General features: G+C 42.9%; 2 protein-coding genes across 4 annotated transcripts in view; one reads left to right on the forward strand and one right to left on the reverse strand.

Annotated features, from left to right (window-relative positions):
- The window catches only part of LOC108518886 (lysine-rich coiled-coil protein 1), a 28,836-nt gene extending 27,397 nt beyond the window's left edge, over positions 1–1,439 (reverse strand). Inside the window, exon 1 of one of the 2 annotated variants that reach the window (XM_017857587.1) lies at positions 1,217–1,439. The gene's annotated coding sequence lies outside the window, so the exon portion shown is untranslated. The remainder of the gene's footprint in view (positions 1–1,216) is intronic. The other variant, XM_017857588.1, reaches the window with a different exon arrangement.
- An 11,761-nt stretch (positions 1,440–13,200) lies between these two features.
- The window catches only part of SMYD1 (SET and MYND domain containing 1), a 42,610-nt gene continuing 36,472 nt past the window's right edge, over positions 13,201–19,338 (forward strand). Inside the window, exon 1 of one of the 2 annotated variants that reach the window (XM_017857589.1) lies at positions 13,201–13,422. In XM_017857589.1, the coding sequence (XP_017713078.1) occupies positions 13,286–13,422 (137 nt within the window). In that variant the 5' untranslated portion in view covers positions 13,201–13,285. The remainder of the gene's footprint in view (positions 13,423–19,338) is intronic. The other variant, XM_017857590.1, reaches the window with a different exon arrangement.

Below are 19,338 nucleotides of genomic sequence, written 5' to 3' on the forward strand. Positions count from 1 at the left end.
AAAGCATTTACTAAAAGGGCTCACAACTACGAATCCTCCTCTGTTCCTTTGAGATGTGTTTGTACCTCTTAAACTCAAGAGTGTTTTCTTCAAGGACCTGGAACCCATTGCTCTGAAATGTAACCAGGAAGGACTGGGCCTGACTCCCGGTCTCTGTGGGAGGATCGTATTTTATCTTAGATAATTCCAAGATAGGAGACAGAGCTGGCCTACTTGCGTTTATGCAATGACCAGCCCTTTGTAATTTTTCACCTCCCTGACTCTACTTGAGCCCTCTCTTCCCACTCCCTACTTCTCCCTTTAAAACTCGCAGTCATCTCGGTGAAAATAGGAATGGAGCTCAGCCTTTCCCCCGTCAGTAGTTGCGGAATAAAATCCTTTTTCAGCGCTTTAATGTCCAGCTTCCTGTATCTCTGACATTGGTAGGTACATATTAAAACTCAGCTGGGCGCATAATCCCAGCCACTCTGGAGGCTGAGGCAGAAGGATCCCTTGAGCCCAGGAGTTGGAGGCTGCAGCGAGCTATGATCGCGCCACTGCACTCCTGCCTGGGCACAGCGAGACCTCCGTCTCTAAATTACAGGATTAAAAGCACACACATATAAAACCCCAGATCACTATCAAGACGGGCCTATAAATCTTAGAAGCTTGTCTTATAGCGCCATATCCTCAAAAGCTTAGGAAAACTCTCCAGTGATCCCCCGCTAAACCTCATCCCCTCTTCTCTTCCCCCAAGGGCCCCGCTACTTCCTGCTTTCCCCGATTCCTAAATCCACCTCTCCCAAAGTGTCCTACGTCGAAGTCTCTACTTTCCAGGATGCTGAGCTTCACCAAACGGAAGCTTACTCTCTTCCAGGTTTGGGCTTTTTTCTACTTATCCCTGTCCCCTCAATTTTCGAGTTTCCTCATCAACCCCACTTCCCTTTCCCTGACGCTCCGGGTCTAGATTTCCTCCTAGCCGCCCCTAGTTTCCCACTCTGACCTCGGCTTCCTCCGCAAGCCGAGCGCCCCTTCCCTCCGCACTTCACTCGGAAGCCCTGGCGCCCCTTTCCGGGGGCGGCGGCCGGTGAGGGGTGCGCGGTACTCGGGCCGCGCCCTGGTCGGCCATTTCGCACACTCGGGGCGCGCCCGGCGGGCTGGGCGCACGCCTGTCCTGGAGCGCAGGAGTTGAGGGGCTGAAGACCGGGCCGCCCCCGCCGCCGGGGCGGGAACTCACCTTCTCTGAGGCAGGGGCGGGCGTCTACAACTACTGTCCCCCGCCCCGCCAACGCCGCCAGCCAGGGGATAAGCCGCGGTGGAGGTGGCGGAGAGGCAGGAACAACCGCTGCCACCGCCGCCGCCTCCGCCACCGAGCAGGCGGGATGAGGGGAGGAGGCGGAGACCCGGCTTCCTGAGGGGAAGTCGCCGCCACTACCGGCTTATGACTGGACAGCGCAGACGCCATGGCGGCGAGGCGCGCTACTGCGCTTGCGCGGCGAGCCCAGCGCCCAGGAAGCCCCTTGAGCCCCGCCTTGCTGCTTACTTCGCCCACTGAGCCTGGCAGTTCCCGGCGCGGTTCTAACGGCTTGCTGGCGCGACTGATTTTGATCCTGTACCTCTGCCCTCCTTTTGGGGGCAAGGAAAAGTTCGTGGGGCCGCTCGCCTTGGGAGAATGAGCATAAAGCCAACTGAGTGAAAAAAAAAAAAAAGTCTGGAAATTTACAGTTCCACCCTTACAGTATCTAAAAAATACATGATCTGTTGCCTTATCAACCCCCAAATATAGGTTCGTGTACCAAATGGGCAGTAAGCCAAACACTGACACATTCAGTACTTAGGAGCGGGGGAAGGTTTATTCCATTTGGCCAAAGTGAGAGAGTGGGAGAAGTCTCTCAGACACTGACATGCCTTTGAACGTAACTGGGGGGCTTTTATGAGTAAGGTAAGAATACAGAGGGTGGGATCCCCCGTGATCAAAGTGTTTCCTCCCTGGGACTCTAGGTCTCATCTGTCCCATCAGATGATGCCCCATCTGGACCATCAAGGAGGTCTGCGTGACCTAAGAGTCATCGTTGTTTTGTTTGTCATAGGGTCTTGTGCTGTGGCCCAGGCTGGAGTGCAGTGGTACAATCACTGCTCACTGCAGCCTCGACCTCCTGGGCTCAAGTGATCCTCTCACCTCAGCCTCCCAAGTAGCTGGGACTGCAGGCACACACATACGCCTGGGTGGTTTTCGTTCATTTTTTATAGAGATTGGGCAGGGTGTGGGGATGTCTCACTATATTGCCCGGGCTGGTCTCGAACTTCTGGGCTCAAGTGATCCACTCACCTCAGCCTTCCAAAGGGCTGGGATTACCGCTGTGAGCCACCGTGCTAGGTCCATCGTTCTTTAAAAAAAAACAAGTTCATCAATCTTGCCTGCAGCTCTGGGGTTAGGATATGAAGTTAATCAATTCCTAGTGACTACCCTCTACTGAAATGACTACGTGCAAGCAAGCATGCATGGAGGAAGAAAATGACAAAGAAAAGGAAAATAAATAAAACAAAACATTTTATGATCTATACAATAAAGCCTCAGTTATAATCTTTCTTTCCTTTATTATGTCCTAAATACACAGAGTAGATTAAGCACAATCCGTTGTCATGCTACGTTGTCATCACTGGTCCATAAATGACCTTTTTCTCTCTCCCTCTTGCTCTTTCAGTATGTACATCTATAATATATATTATACACACAAATATATATGTATGTATATATCTCATCATCTCATCCCGTTTCCCAGAGAAATCACTAACCTAGTTTGTATTCATCATTTCCTTTCTCTGTGTATTATCATACATAGGCATGGCTGAAACACATTTAGATTGTTTTTAAACTTTATAAGATTTACACCTTTATGAGTATGCTGGGGGGGGGGGTTGTTCATTTCACTTAATATTTTGAATTTCATCTAAGCTGTTGAAGACAGCTATAATTTGTTCATTTCACTGCCGGACACGACTCCACTGATTTTCCTGTTGATGGGCACGTCTCCTGGTATACTGTGGAAGAGTTTTTTTGGGGTATTCTCTACTTTCCTGTCACATTGCCGTTGCCTTATTTCAGATTCTCATCATCTCTTGCTAGAAACATGCTAACATCTCCCTCTGACTTCACCTACTCCAGTCTACTCTCCATATTGCTGCCAAAGGTTTCTATCTAAAAGTCATTACTGGCTCCCCAGTGTCTGTTGGAAAAGGTCAAACTGAGTACTATGAGGCTTCTGTGCACCTCCCTGATCTCATTATCTTTCCACTGCCCTTACATCCCCACCCTGCTATTACCTGTGATTCAGCAACATTAAACCTATACTGATTCCTATAAATACCACACTATTGCAAAACTCAACTCGCAGTACTGTATACACTTCTCCCTCTGTCTGGAATGCCCTCTGCTCCACTTCTTCATGAATTCTTCTTTCCCTCAGAAATAAATACTATTCTAAATTCAGCATTTTTCATTTCCATGTATTTCTTTATAATTTTACTACATATGTATGGACCCCTAAGTAACATGAAATTTGTATTGCATGGTTTAAAACTTTACATAAATGTTACTATACATACTGTTTATTCCTCTGCAATGTTTTTTATGTGCCCTCTTTTATATTAACTCATGCTGATATGTGAGGTTCTCATTCACTTTCACAGTTCAATAATATTCCATTTTATGAATGCACCACTACTTATTCTTTCTCCTAGACGTTTTTGATAGACACTGGGTTTGTTTCGTATTTTTGCTCCTCCAGTTGGTGCTGCTTTAACGTTTCTTGTGCAGTCTCCTTGTGCACCTGGATCAGAGTTTCTCTAGGTTTTATACTTTGGAGATGTTTTTCACAAGGAAGCCTCAGATATACTTCTTACTTCTGTGAACCTCCATTTTTTTCATCTTCAAAATGGCCACAATATCCACCTCAAAGGGTGCCGTGAAACTTGCGGTAACGTAAGCAAAGAACAATGTCACACATTGGAAGAGATGTTGCTGTTAGAATAGCTTTCAAATGTATATGAAACACTGGGACATAAAACACAGTAGTCTGGTGCCAGAATGGTAAAGAGAAGTATACTACTTATGTATCTGTAGCTCCTGCAATAGTCGCCCAATTATAGTTGTTGCACATATCATGCTGTTTCTTGGCCTTCATGTCTCTGCACGTGCTGCCATGTCCTTGGGGCTGAAGTGATCTCCTTTAGTTCTGAGGTTCTGGTCACCCTCCCTACTTCTCTTGTCTGTCTCTTCTCCAGAGTTTTCCCTGGTTCCTCGGAGCCCTGGATACCTTTCCCCTTAGCCTCCTATCTCTCACCAGCTTTACATGCTCTTCCATAATCTCCTTTAAAGGTCAATGTCTTGAAGACAGGGCTTACATTTTACACATTTTTATTTTATTTTATTTTTATTTTATTTTATTTGAGACAGAGTGTCGCTCTGTTGCCAGGCTGGAGTTCAGTGGCATGATCTCGGCTCACTGCAACCTCTGACTTCCTGGTTCAAGTAATTCTCCTGCCTCAGCCTCCCAAGTAGCTGGGATTACAGGCATGTACCACCATGCCCAGTTAATTTTTCTATTTTTAGTAGAGACAGGATTTCACAATGTTGGCCAGGATCGTCTTGATCTCCTGACCTTGTGATCCGCCCGCCTCAGCCTCCCAAAGTCCTGGGATTACAGACATGAGCCACTGTGCCTATTTTACGTTATTTTTTGAGAGAGGGTCTTGCTCTGTCACCCAGGTTGGAGTGTAGGGTTATGATTGTGGCCAACTGCAGCCTCCTCCTGGGTTCAAGTCATCCCCCCACCTCAGCCTCTTGAGTAGCTGGGACTACAGGTGTGCCCCATCACACCCAGCTAATTTATATATTTTTCGTAGAGATGGGGCTCTTACTATGTGGACCAGGCTGGTCTCGAACTCCTGGACTAAAGTGATCCTCCTGCCTTGGCATCTCAAAGTGGTAGGATTACAGGTGTGAGCCACCATGCCCAGCCTTACTCATCTTTATACTTGGAGCAGTGAGCACAGTGCCTGATACACAGGCTGATAAATACATGCGGGATGAATAAATCTAGGACTTCTTGGGAGGAAAGGATTGCACAACTAAGGATTACTTGGAGCCAGAGGGAGAAAGAGGGAAGAAAGCATGCTGTTTAAGTAAGAGCACATGAACTAGAGAGTATGAAGTTTTGTCAAGGATGTAATTATGCAGGATATCATGGATAATCAAGGAGGGCACCTGCTCCTGTCACCCTGGAATGTGAGTGGTAGGTGTGCACAAGAACTTCTTCCTTGATCAGGTCCCTCACACAGCATATGAAACGAATGAATGAATCAGTCAGTGAATGTACTTGAAAGCGGTGAGCTTCTCCCCAACTCTAGGCCTATTTAACATTGCCAGGTATTAAGCTATTATTAATCTAAGCATGGGTTGGCAAACATTTTGTGTAAAAGGTCGGATAGTAAATATTTTCAGCTTTGTGGTCCATATGTTGTCTGTTGCAAATATCCAACTCTGCTGTTGCAGTGTGAAAGCAGTCACAGAAAATATGCAAAAAAAAAAAAAAAAAATTACTGCAGCTGTTTTCTAATACATTTTTATTTATGGTCATTGAAATCTGAATTTCATGTAATTTTCATGCATCACAAAATAGTTTTTTGTTTGTTTTGTTTGTTTGTTTGTTTTTGAGGTAGGGTCTCACTCTGTCATCCAGGCTGAGTGCAGTGGCACAATTTCGGCTCACTGCAGCCTTGACCTCTGGGGCTCAAGTGATCTTTCCACATCAGCCTCCCGAGTAGCTGAGACCACAGTCATGCATCAACATGCTTGGATAATTTTGTTTATTTTTTATAGAGATGAGGTCTCACTATGCTGCCCAGGCTGGTCTCAAACTCCTGGGCTCAAGCGGCATGAGCCACGGCACATGGCCAAAATAGACTTTTGATTTTTTTTTTCCAACCTTCAAAGAAGTTACAAACCATTCTTAGTTTGGAGGTAAAGGAACCTTGACTCTTGGTCTAACTGAACCTTAGCTCTGGGTACAAAGGAGGTCAAATCCAGGGATAAGGGCTGTCCTTAGACGTAGTCTTCAGATGTAAAATCTTGCAGCTCCTTTGATTTGTCACTAGATGGTGATCATTGCAGGCATGTGGCTCAGCCGGTGGGTCTTTCAAGGAGATGACTGGAGCTCTTCCAGGTATGACAGATTAACAGCTACAGTATTAATACAGACACACAAGCTATCCCAATGATTCAAGACGTATCACAAACCACATGGATTTGATCGCTATCTACAATCCTTCATACTTATTTGTACATATTCCCTGAATTGCAACATACAGAGGAAATGTACTCACTCTCTCAAGGCCTCTGAGGTTATTAGCTTGAAGGCTCAGAACAATAATATAGAGTACAGTTAAAGATTTTGGGGCTGCAAAGTGGCATCTGGGAACAGATCCTACCCACGATGCAATTTAACAAGTAGAGCCCCTTCTTACATTAAGAGGATACTTGAAGCCATGCCTAGCCCTTTGATGATACACTGATAACTCTCCCAAAACAGCCCCCACTCCTGGCCTCTTCGTGTCCCTTTCTTCTACCCTTGAGCTGTGTGATTAGGGACCCAGCATGACCCTTGCTTCGTAAATCCTGCATTAGTTGCCTCTCACATACTTTAGGGTGAGGGAGTGCTGGGTATCCACAGGAATGTTCTTGGCTTGTGTGTGTGTGTGTGTGTGTGTGTGTTGGGGAGGCGGGAGTTCAGCTGAAATAGAGACAGACAGAGCGACGGCCTGGACATCCTGTTCCACAGTGGTAATTTTTATCATCCCCTTGTCCAAAATCTCCCAGGTCAGCCTCATTCCTGGACCAGGAGCTCTTTGGCTTGAGCTATTTCATTCTTCTCCCTTTCTCACTACCCTTCTTTATTCATATACAAAAAAAGAAGGAGCCTGGATGCTTACTAAAATCACTAAAGATGGAAAAAGTTGCCATCTTCCTGGAGTGGAGAAGGGCTCATCTACAGAAACATGACTGTGAAGGTCTGTGAAACTCAAGTCTACAATCCTAACCACTATATCACGTTGTCACAAAGTTATGTCTACCCTGTCCCCTAAATTGATCTCTTAGGAGATGCAGAATGAATCTACTTTTTCCATATTTCAAGAGGTAAGACATCAACAACAGCTCTCATGTGCTTCCTGAATCTTTCCTGAATCCTTTTTTTTTTCCCCCGGGAGGGAGTTTTGCTCTTTTGTCCAGGCTGGAGTGAAGTGCTGTGATCTCGGCTCACTACAACCTCAACCCCCACTGGGTTCAAGTGATACTCTTGCCTCAGTCTCCCTAGTAGCTGGCATTGTAGGTGCCCACCACCATGCCCAGCTAATTTTTGTGTTTTAGTAGAGACAGGGTTTTGCCATGTTGGCCAGGCTGGCCTGGAACTTCTGACCTTGGGTGACCCAACCGCTTTGGCCTCCCAAAGTGCTAGGATTATAGGCATGAGAGCCACCATGCCCGGCCTGCTTCCCGAATCTTTTCTTCTCTGCCCAATCATCTCCACTAGGGCAATAATGAAGCAGCCTCATTGTCTGGAGTGACATCTGAGGTTTGTTGTCTCACAGCCATGGAGATCAAAAATGTGGGCACACAAAGAGTGGGGTTAACAGCAGAAATTCAACAGGGAAATTACAGAGAATAGCTCTTTGCTACAGAGAGGAGTCCCAGAAAAATGGGTTGCTGATCCACACTGAAATGAAGAGGGTTTTATAGATGAGCTAGTGGGGAGGTGGTGTCTGCTCTACATAGGGTGTGAAAAATGGGTTAGGACCAGGTGTGTCATCTGCACAGGACTTGAATCTCTGACAGCCCCCACCCCAATCATTTATGATGCAGGTGGGTCCTCTGCCTGAGCTTCTCTGTGTGGCCCATTTCTTTTTTACTGTACACATGCTAACAAAAAAGGGAAGGTAGAGCCCCATGTTGGACATGCCTGGCCCCCAGGTAGCCCTTTTCTATTAGCGCAGCTGCCAGCATCCCCTGTGCAAGCTTCCAGCTTCCTTATGTATGTTTGCAGTTCGGTCTTCCAGGGTACTCTTTGTTAGAAAAGAAATGATTTCTAGGGCTGCTTTTTGTTAGAAGGGAAGTTCTGCTGAGGACTCTTTTGCCCTCACTCTTCACCTAAATGATTTTTTTTTTTTTTTTTTTTGAGACAGAGTCTTCCTCTGTCACCCAGGCTGGAGTGCAGTGGCATGATCTTGGCTCACTGCAACCTCCACCTCCCAGGTTCAAGTGATTCTCATGCTTCAGTTTCCCAAGTAGCTGGGATTACAGCTGTGCACCACCATGCCTGGTTACTTTTTGTATTTTTAGTAGAGACGGGGTTTTACCATGTTGGCCAGGCTGGTCTCGAACTCCTGATCTCAAGTAATCCAACCACCTTGGCCTCCCAAAGTGCTGGGGTTACAGGTGTGAGCCACTGTGCCCGGCCTAAATAATTTTTCTATCTTCTGCATCAATAAGAAATCTTTTCAAAACTCTAGATGTACTTTTTCTCGTGACAAAGACCAGTAGTTCTCAATGGAGGCAAATCTACTATGTAGAAAGCATTTTAGGAATGTGGGAAGAACTTTTGTTTGTCACAATGATTGTGGGATGCTACAGGTGTATTCTCGGCAGCACCAAAGTCATCAAAAAAGGGTAGGATCTCAGTGGGGGGAAAAAACAAACCAGGATGGGCTGTAGCAAAGGCAGATGGGCAAAAAACATATTGATATGTGGTATACTAAGGCCTTATGCCCCCTTCCCCACCACCAGTCTGGAAGCTACTGTCAACATCCTCTGCATCCTTAATCCTGGCCAGAGATGTTAGATCCTCTGAGAAGCAGGGGACAGCCTGGTACAATGAAGACTCTCTGCCCACCCTGCACAACCTCGAATATCTGTATGTACTTTTCTGGTAGGCAAAAAGCCGGTTTATGATTGTCTGAGTCTGGTAATCCATTTTGTAAGTAATTGTAAAGTAGTTTTTGTAAAGTTTTAATATACACTGAATTTTCCAGCAATGCAACTTCTCGTTAACCAAAGGAAGATCATAGTTTATTTTATTTAGAACTCCCCTAAGAGTCATTTAGCACTTCAGAAAATTATGGTCACAGGCAACAATATGGTATTGTGTCCTCAAAATCAATCTGCATTTTTGTTCTATCATAGTGATTCCACTTAGAGGTATAAACATCTAGCCATTTTATCTCATCTTCTAATATAGTTGTACCCAAGCATATGCATAGTGAGCACATTTACATATTTAATTTACAGTAAATAGATATTACTACAAATTAACTTTGATTTTCTTTCACCTTTATTAGGTTAAACTAGTCATTTTTTTTTTAGGTATATGAATGAATAAATTATACTATGTATGAATTTCACTTTAAAGTAAACATAATATTTACTATAATGAGACTAGTATAATAAATATTTACTATATTTACTATTGCTGCTGTGACAAAACATGACAAATTTAGTGACTTAAAATAACAAAAATTTATTATCTTACAGTTCTGGTGGTCAGAAGCCAGAAATGGACTTTATATAGCCAGAAATGGACTTTACATGACTGAAATCAAGGTCCGCAGGGCTGTGTTCCCTCTGGAGGCTCTAGGGTGAGAATCTGTTCCCTTGCCTTTTCCAGTTTCTTGGCTCATGGCCGCTTCTTCCATCTTTAAAGTCAGCAACATAGCCCCTTCAAATATCTCTCTGACTCTGACCCTGTTGGTTGCATTGTTGCTTCTCCTCTGACCCCGGCCCTCCTGCCTTCCTCCTATAAGGATCCTTGTGATTACATCCGTCCTACCAGGATAATCTAGGATAATCTTCTCATCTCAAAATCTTTAACTTGATCACATTCACAAAGTTCCTTTTGCCATATAAGGTAACATATTCACAGGTCTAAGCATTAGAATCTGCACATCTTTGGGGCCTGTTATTCGGTCTACCACCCTTTAATAATATAATAACCATCATTCTGATAAGATTGAGGCCCACAGGTATAATTAGAGCCCTGGGCTTCCTCTCTCCGTGTGGTCTTGGGGCAGGTAAATTTCTTTTTTGACCATGGCTTGGGCTGAACCTGCTCCAAGAGTGCTGAGTCTAGGGAATAAGCTCATCTGAGCCAGGCTGAGCCCCTGGCCCCTGAGGGCAGACTAGCTGTTGCAAGACCTTGAGTTGCTAGGCAATGTGGATACAGGGTATTCACTGGGAGTCAACCTGGATTGAAAAAAACTTTTTTTTTTTTTGAGATGGAGTCTCGCTCTGTCGCCCAGACTGGAGTGCAGTGGCACGATCTTGTCTCACTGCAACCTCCGCCTCCTGGGTTCAAGTGATTCTCCTGCCTCAGCCTCCTGAGTAGCTGGGACTACAGGCGTGTGCCACTATGCCCAGCTAATTTTTGTATTTTTAGTAGAGACGGGGTTTCACCGTGTTAGGCAGGATGGTTTTGATCTCTTGATCTCATGATCTGCCTGCCTTGGCCTCCCAAAGTGCTGGGATTACAGTGAAAAAATCTTTTTAATATTTCCTCTCCTTTCCTGAAAACACCTTTCCCTTCCCTTCCCTTCCCCTCCCTTCCCTTCCCTTCCTTTCCTTTCCTTCTTTTTGTTTTTTCTGAGACAAGATCTTGCTCTGTTACCCAGGCTGGAGTGCAGTGGTACGATCATAGCTCCCTGCAACCTCTGCCTCATGGGCTCAAGTGGTCCTCCTACCTCAGCCTCCTGAGTAGATAGGACTACAGGCATGCGCCCACCACGCCTAGTTTATTTTTTGTATTTTTGGTAGAGATGGGATTTCACCATGTTGCCCAAGCTAGTCTCAACCCCTGGGCTCAAGTGATCCACCCACCTCGGCCTCCCAAGTGCTTCCTGAAAACACCTTTCCCTTCCCTTCCCTTCCCTTCCCTTCCCTTCCCTTCCTTTCCTTTCCTTCTTTTGTTTTTTCTGAGACAAGATCTTGCTCTGTTACCCAGGCTGGAGTGCAGTGGTACGATCATAGCTCCCTGCAACCTCTGCCTCATGGGCTCAAGTGGTCCTCCTACCTCAGCCTCCTGAGTAGATAGGACTACAGGCATGCGCCCACCACGCCTAGTTTATTTTTTGTATTTTGGTAGAGATGGGATTTCACCATGTTGCCCAAGCTAGTCTCAACCCCTGGGCTCAAGTGATCCACCCACCTCGGCCTCCCAAGTGCTGGGATTACAGGCGTGAGCCACTGAGCCCGGCCTTCTTTCCCTTTTCTTAACTCTGTTTGTAGAATTGTTTTTCCCCTTGGGAGCATGCAGTGTTTACTTTTTGAGGCACCTAACATTACATGTCTTAAGTTCTTTTGCTCTTCAGGGTACATCAGAAGCCGCAGAGACATTCTCTTGCTCTCATGGCTATGTATTCTTACCTAAAAATCAGGATATATGATCAGACAGTGAACTTGCAACACGCTTCCAAGAGTCGAAGGTGTTTTGGGAGATTCAGTTGGTTGAAGACATGTTAAAATTTCTGGTACATCTTGAGAGTTTAGGGAGGACAATGTGACAGAGTAAATAAAATAAAATAGCTATCACTTAATGAGTACTTTATGAAGTGCTCAGTGCTGTGTTACATCCTTTATACATATTATCTAACTCTCACAATCCAGTGAGGTAGAAATTATCACCCTTGTTTCACAGGTTCCGTCTCAAGTGGTAGTAGCAGGCTCAGAATTCAAACCCAGATTCATCTGACTCAGAAACCATACACTCAGAAAGATCCAGGAAATGCCCCGGCCCACTGCCCCCCCAGGAAGTAGATGCATCCCAGGAGCTAAAAATCTTACAAGGAAGTCAAGCCAGAACTCCAGATCTGCAAGTGTCTTTATTTTAAACCTCAGTGAGAGCTGCCTGATAGCCAAGAACAGTGGCATTTAGTTCAATGGGGATTTTAGATTCGTCTTTCCAGTGTCCTCACTCCTGAGTAAGAAGAAGGACAGAGCACGTTGGTATTTTCCTGGCAGCAGACACATGTTAAAGGAAATTTGATAGAAAGATAGAGATGGGGGTTGCTATTTTTAAAGCCTGCCTTCTCTGTATCCAGCCTGCCTCCAGCATACCAGCATCACCAGCAGTGCTAAGAACAGCTGTGGAGTAGGGGTGCTGTGGGAGACCTAGGTGACACTGAAGAGGAAAAATGCCCCCTTGGAGCCTAAATAGTATTGTTACGTATATGCCAAGGGCTCAGTTTAGCTTCTGCTTCTTTTTTTTTTTTTTTTTTTTTTTTTTTTTTTTTTTTTTTTTTTCACAGGGGGTGTTTTTTTTTTTTTTTTTTTTTTTTTTTTTTTTTTTTTTTTTTTTTTTTTTTTTTTTTTTTATTGAGATGGAGTCTCACTCTGTCGCCCAGGCTGGGGTGCAATGGCGCAATCTCGGCTCACTGCAACCTCTGCCTCCCGGGTTCAAGCAATTCTCCTGCCTCAGCCTCCCAAGTAGCTGGGATTACAGGCACCTGCTACCATGCCCAGCTAATTTTTGCATATTTAGTAGAGACGGGGTTTCACCATATTGGTCAGGCTGGTCTCGAACTCCTGACCTCAGGTGATCCACCCGCCTCGGCCTCCCAAGGTGGAGATTACAGGCATGAGCAACCGTGCCCAGCCCTCAGTTTAGCTTCTGCTGCTTCCTGCAAACAGTCCACCCTTGGGAGAGAGACTGAAAAGGGTGGGGCGAGGGGCCCATCTCACTTGAGAAAGTGCAAGCCTGACAGCTGAAGGGTCCCAGAGCAGCAAATATCACCTTGTTTCTCTTGGACCACTCCAGTTGTCTGCTTTTGATTGACAGAGGCATCTGGCCGCTAAAAATATCCTCCTGACCAAATGCTCCCTACTCCAATTAAAGCCGAACAGGATTGTTGCAGTTCAGAACTTAGCATATACAGAGCTTCTGCTTGCAATGGAACCTCTCAAAACTTTTCAGGTCCTATCCCAGAACCATATTAAGCCATGGTCATATTCTCTTCTGTTAGCTTTGCTGGGTGATGAATGAAACCATTCCCAGTTCACTTGTTCTCATGCCGGTCCCATTCCCACCTCCAGAAAAAGTAGCAGAGGGGGAGGTGAGGGCCCAGTGGCTGAGAGCGGGCAGGGAAGGGGAGGTGGCTTGTCCATTTATAGTCTTGCTCTTTGGGATGCTGAAGGTGCTGAAATAGCAATGACAAGAGACTTGGCTCAGTGTTAAATATCTGCCGCGCTGACCTGACAGACTCTGAGATGACAATAGGGAGAATGGAGAATGTGGAGGTCTTCGCTGCTGAGGGCAAAGGCAGGGGTCTGAAGGCCACCAAGGAGTTCTGGGCTGCAGATGTCATCTTTGCTGAGCGGGCTTATTCCGCAGTGGTTTTTGACAGGTATGAAATGTGGGGAGTTGCCTTCTCTCCTGTTGGTTTGGCTGGTGCCAAACTCTAAAATACTTTGCTCTCAAAATCATCAGGGGAGGGATAAAATTCATGTGCTCTTTTTTGAACAAAATGACACTTCTGAGAGCTAATTTTTCTGGCATAAATTTTTCTGCAAGGGGTCGTTGCCAGTGTGATTTTCTGTGGCTCCTAGAAGGATGGTGAAGGTGAGCAAAGGCTTCAGGGGCACTTTCTCCCAATATTGGGCAACTTGGCTGAAAGGGTGTGTTGGGAGCGGAAAGGTGGGTGTGGTGCTGTGGGAACAATTTCCAACAGAAAGCTCTATATTTTTAGCTTTCTTTTGTTATAAATATATTACCAGATAAAGTAATTGCTGAGACTTAAAAAAATAATAAACTGTATATTTATAATTATGAATAACGCAGGAATCCACTTATCCTTGAAAATCCTTGAAAATCACCCAAGTATCACCCAATCCCAGTCCCCTCTGTTTTTCCTCAGATATTACCTTTGCTATTATTTCAATGTATTTCCTTCTAGAATGTTCCTGTGCTATTACATGTATATATCTGCATTTATCAAAATGGATGGCTGTAGTTTGCTTTTCTTTTTCTTTCTTTCTTTCTTTCTATTTTTTAAAGAAATGGTGTCATACTTCAGATGTCATTTTAGAACTTGCTCTTTTCCCTAAACAACATGTTTTTGATGTCTATCCTTGCAGGAACTATAAATCTATAGATACTTCTTTTAAATTCCAAAGATCTATTTCCTTTATAGAGCTATACATATAGATTCATGTGCTATATGAATCACCAATCTTAATTTTAAATATTTCATCCTATAAATATATGTCATTTTATTTATCCATTCCCCTATTGAGAGACAATTGGTGGTTTTTAATTTTTCATAAAAAAATGAAAATCCTCGATCGTGTCTACCTGTACATTGTGCGATTGTTCTCTAGGCCATAGGACTAGAAGAGGAATTGCTGGGCCATAGGATGTGATGTTTTCAGTTTTATAGGCTCTCCAAACAGGCTCTATTAAATGTACATTCCCTCTTCCTCATGACCTTGGCCACACTAGACTACCAAGCTTTTAAATTAGTAATAAATCTTAATTTTAAACAAACTTACATGGTGATCACATTAAAGTGTCAGTATTTTCTGAGATCAAGGTTGGGGTGACCTGCTTGACATCTATGTGGTTTGAGTCTGATAACCCAGGCTTTGTGGTTGGCCTGCTGCACTGACCACCCTGGGAAAGGGCACTGCTTCTCAGAGATAACTTTATTAGTATTCACATTCTCTTGTCTTCCTGCCCACTAAGACCTTCAGGGAAAAGGGTGTGAACTGGGGCATATGGCTTACCACCACCCGAGGAATATATGGGGCTGAGGTGACTTTTTCAGGGGGAGCTCGTCTTATTTCATTAATTGTGTGTGTGTGTGTACATGTGTGTGTCAGGGGAGGGGTGAGTACAGTTAGGGAGCCAGCTGGATTCAGAGTGAAAACACAACCCAGAAACACAGGGACTGTCAACACTAATCCTGGTGCTGCCAGTGAGTTACTGCCTGGTCTTGTGAAGAACATCTCCATTTGCTGCCTCCAATTCCCCAAAGTCAATCTAGCCAATCAGTTCCATTTCAAGAAGGTTAAATTTGAATGGGTTTTCATTCCATTATAAAAGCAAGGCATTGTCATTTTAGAAAATTTAGAAAGGTAAGATATCACACAGCGATAACCACTCTTAACATGTTGGGTATCTATTTTTGGTTTGTTTTAAAACATAGGTTTCATTTGGCTGTAATATACTCATTATACAAGCCATTATGCTTTTTCATTTAATAATTTTGACGTCTTCTGTGCTATTATACACTCTTCAGAAACAGTACTTGAGAGCTACATGTTCTTCTATTACCTGCTGATGACTGACCATTTGGATTGTTTCCATGTTTTTGTTATTATAAATAATTTGTCATTCATTTGAAGTAACAACTATAAAAACACTTCATGTACATTGAGGATAAACACTACATAAAATCATATATTATTTTACAGTAGTAATAAAAGTGGGATAAATGGTATAAATGACCTTTAAAATGATTTTTAAAAAATCTAAAAGAGACAGTTTTTTTCAAAAAATGCTTTACCCAAACTTGTCACTGCACAGATGAGGGAGCTGTGCTTTCTTTGGTTATACCGAGACAGTCCAAAGAAGTATGAAAGGAAAGTTTTATGCATTTTAGGCTCCTGGTGAGGCTCAGCCACCGTAGATGAGAAACTTGATTGCAGTGGTGGGACTCAGTCACCCACAAAAGTCACTGTACAAAACTGGCTTATTCTAATCCATGTTATGGCAAGACAGGATTTCCTAGTCTTCCACCCAAATGTGGAGAAAGATTATATTTTTAATTGAGCACTGCATTAAATGAAAATTAATTCTTTCAAACTGTGTATTATATATTCTAACATACATATTATATATTATATTGTATATATTCTAACATATATTATACAAAGCATAGCAATAGATCAACACCAAACCAACTTAACTAGAATATTCCAATATGTTACATCTTCTCTATCCTGTCCCATGCCTGCTCCAAAGGTAATTATCCTAGGTTTTGTGTTGTATATTCTACTGCCTTTTAAATAATAGTTTTGGCCGGGTGTGGTGGCTCATGCCTGTAATCCCACACTTTGGGAGACCCAAGCAGGCGGATCACCTGCAGTCAGGAGTTCAAGACTAGGCTCGCCAACATGGTGAAACCCTGTCTCTACAAAAATAGGAAAATTAGCCGGGCATGATGGCAGGTGCCTGTAATCCCAGCTACTGAGAAGGCTGAGGCGAGAGAATCGCTTAAACCCAGGAGGCAGAGGTTGCAATGAGCCAAGATCATGCCATTGCACTCCAGCCTGGGTGACAGAGCAAGACTGTGTTTCAAAAAAAAAATAGTAATAGTTTAATCACAGTCACATATTTCTAAACAATATATAATTAGTTATGTTTTGTTTTTGATCTTTTAAACAAAGGTACAATATTATATGTGGTTTTATGTCACTTGCTTCTTTCACTCAAATGTTTATTATTCATCTGTATGGTTTTGTGAAACTAATAAAGTGAATAAACTTTGTGTGTGTCTGTGTACCAAATTTATTTTTCCATTCTCCTGTGAATGGTTGCTATGAACATTCTTGTTCCTATCTCTTAGAAAGCAGATACATGAGGTGTGTATCACAGGAATGTAATTACTAAGCCAGTAATATATGTGTTCTTTGACTTTAAAATATAATGCCATACTGTGAAATGCTGGTTTGTAAACCCGAATTGTGTCTTTGCTAGAATGGGCTTAGTTTAGCATTAACAGTAACATTCCAGGCCCTTAAATTATGGTCCTTAGTCTGGTTAGGATCTCTTCACCTTTGATGGCTAGAAAAACAGGTACTCTTCTTGAACGTAAGAGAGCAAGAATAAAGCTGGGAAAATTCTTTCAGGCCTAGCTACTATGTAGCACTTGGATTAAGTGCTAAGCATGACTAATCAATCAGGCACACCTTCCTCCTGAATTCCAATTTGGCCTCAGAATCCCTTCCAGTAGGTCCTCCAGGGGGCTACTACCAATCAATGAGAACTAGCATTTAAAAATGAAGTCTATTTGCCATCCCCTTAGGCATTGTGGTTGGATGCTAGAAGGGAGTGAAGTACATTTACCAAGGAGTTGCCTTTTTTGGACACATCATTTTATGGTAGTTGAGATACCGGGGGTGATGCATGAGTGGGTAAAATTGCTCTCTGCCCCTTTAACTCTTCACTCTGAGGGTTTCCAGTTCTCAGTAGGATAGTGAGTGGGAGCTCTGTGGTACCTTAGCCCAAGTGATCCTCCTAGCTTCTACATAGCATGGGGCCAACCTGGGAATTCGCAATGCTGATTTTTTTGTTGTTGTTGTTATTAAGGAAGAAAATAATAATTCTCCACAATCTTATCATTTGGAAAAACAAAAAACAAAAAATCCAGCTATTAACATTCTGGGTATATCTTCCTTGTTTTCTGATGCAAATACAATGCATATATAATATTTTCTTGATTCTGATGAGTTATAGGTGGGGTGGGGGTCCTGGAAGAAACACTACATTATTATTGCTATTATTTTTACTTTTTAAGATGAAATCTTGCTCTGTCACCCAGGCTGGGGTGTAGTGGTGAGATCTCGGCTCACTGCAAACTCTGCCACCTGGTCTCAAGTGATTCTCCTGCCTCAGCCTTCCGAGTAGCTGGGACTGCAGGTTCACGCCACCACACCCAGCTAATTTTTGTATTTTTAGTAGAGACAGAGTTTCACCATGTTGCTCAGGCTGGTGTCCAACTCCCGGCATCAAGTGATCTACTGGCTTTGGCCTCCCAAAGTGCTAGGATCACAGGTGTGAGCTACTGCACCTGGCAGAAACACTACATTAAATGTATGCTTTGATTGTAAGACACAAAATATCCCTAAATTCTGGATATTAAAATATGGGAAAAGAAGTTTATTTCAGAATGGAGGGAAAATGGGACACGCATAATATGCTATATTTATCAATTCCAGAATACATATTTCAACTTCTCTGAAATCATAATGTATCCTAAAATCTATGGCTCATTATGGTTTAATTGGCAGATTTTTTTTTATTTCTTAGTAGTGAATAAAAATGGTGCATTTAATAATTTCAAGTTCAATGTAATTAAGTTGTATATACTTTTTCTCTCAAAAAAGCTGGATTATTTTGTAACCTGTTTTATTTACTTCATAATATGTTGTGAACAACTTTCAAAACCATTGATATCCTTCTACACCATTTTAATAGCTGCATAGTATTCTTTTTGTTGACTTGTATATTAATTTAATTAGATGTCATACTTTTTTAAATTTTTATTTTAGATTTTGGGGGTACATGTGCAGGTTTGCTACATGGGCATATTGTGGGATGCTGAGGCTTGGGCTTCTAATAATCTGCTTGCCCAAGTAGTGAACATGGTACCCTATAGATAGCTTTTCAACTCTTGCCCCTCTCTCTCCCTCTCCCCTTTTGGAATCTCCAGTGTTTATTGTTCACATTTTTGTGTCCATATGTACCCAATATTTACCTCTCACTTCAAAATGAAAACATGTTATTTGGTTTTCTGTTTCTGTATTAATTTGCTTAGGAGAATGGGCTCCAGTTGCACCCATATTGCTGCAAAGGACATGATTTTGTTCCTTTTTAACGGCTGTGTAGTATTACAGGGTATATATGCAATATGTTTTCTTTATATAATCCACCATTGATAGGCACCTGGGTTGTTTCCATGTCATTGCTACTGTGGATAGTGCTGTGATAAACATATGAGTGCACATGTGTTTTTGGTAGAATGATTTATTTTCCTTCAGGTAGATATTCAGTAATGGGATTGCTGGGTCGAATGGTAATTCTAGTTTTAGTTTTTGGGGAACTCTCCAGGCTGCTTTCTACAAGGGCTGAACTAATTCGTAGATGCTTTGCTTTGGATGTCAAGGGTCTGCTCTTTTTCCTAGTAGATCTTTCCATATATCTCTGATTATGTATTAAAGACAAATTCCTACACGTACAAATTTTGAATTCAAAAGACAATTTTAAGGCTTTTGATATAGATTTCCAAATTACCTCACCAAAGGAGAACATACATTTTTCTACTAGCAGCACAGGGGTTGTCTCCTCATCCCAATACTGGCCAACACAGAAAGCTATTTCACTTTTTCATGTTTGTCAATTAAATCTGTTAAAACTTATCTTAGTATTGTTTTACTTGAATTTTTTATTATTAGAGAAGTGAAAGTTTTTTTAACATTTATTCTTTTATGAATTGTTTTCTTTTGATGCCCTCAAATTTTTTTTTTTTTTTTTTTTTTTT

The sequence above is a fragment of the Rhinopithecus bieti genome, unplaced genomic scaffold, assembly GCF_001698545.2.
Source record: "Rhinopithecus bieti isolate Rb0 unplaced genomic scaffold, ASM169854v2 scaffold_46389, whole genome shotgun sequence".
NCBI lineage: Eukaryota > Metazoa > Chordata > Mammalia > Primates > Cercopithecidae > Rhinopithecus > Rhinopithecus bieti.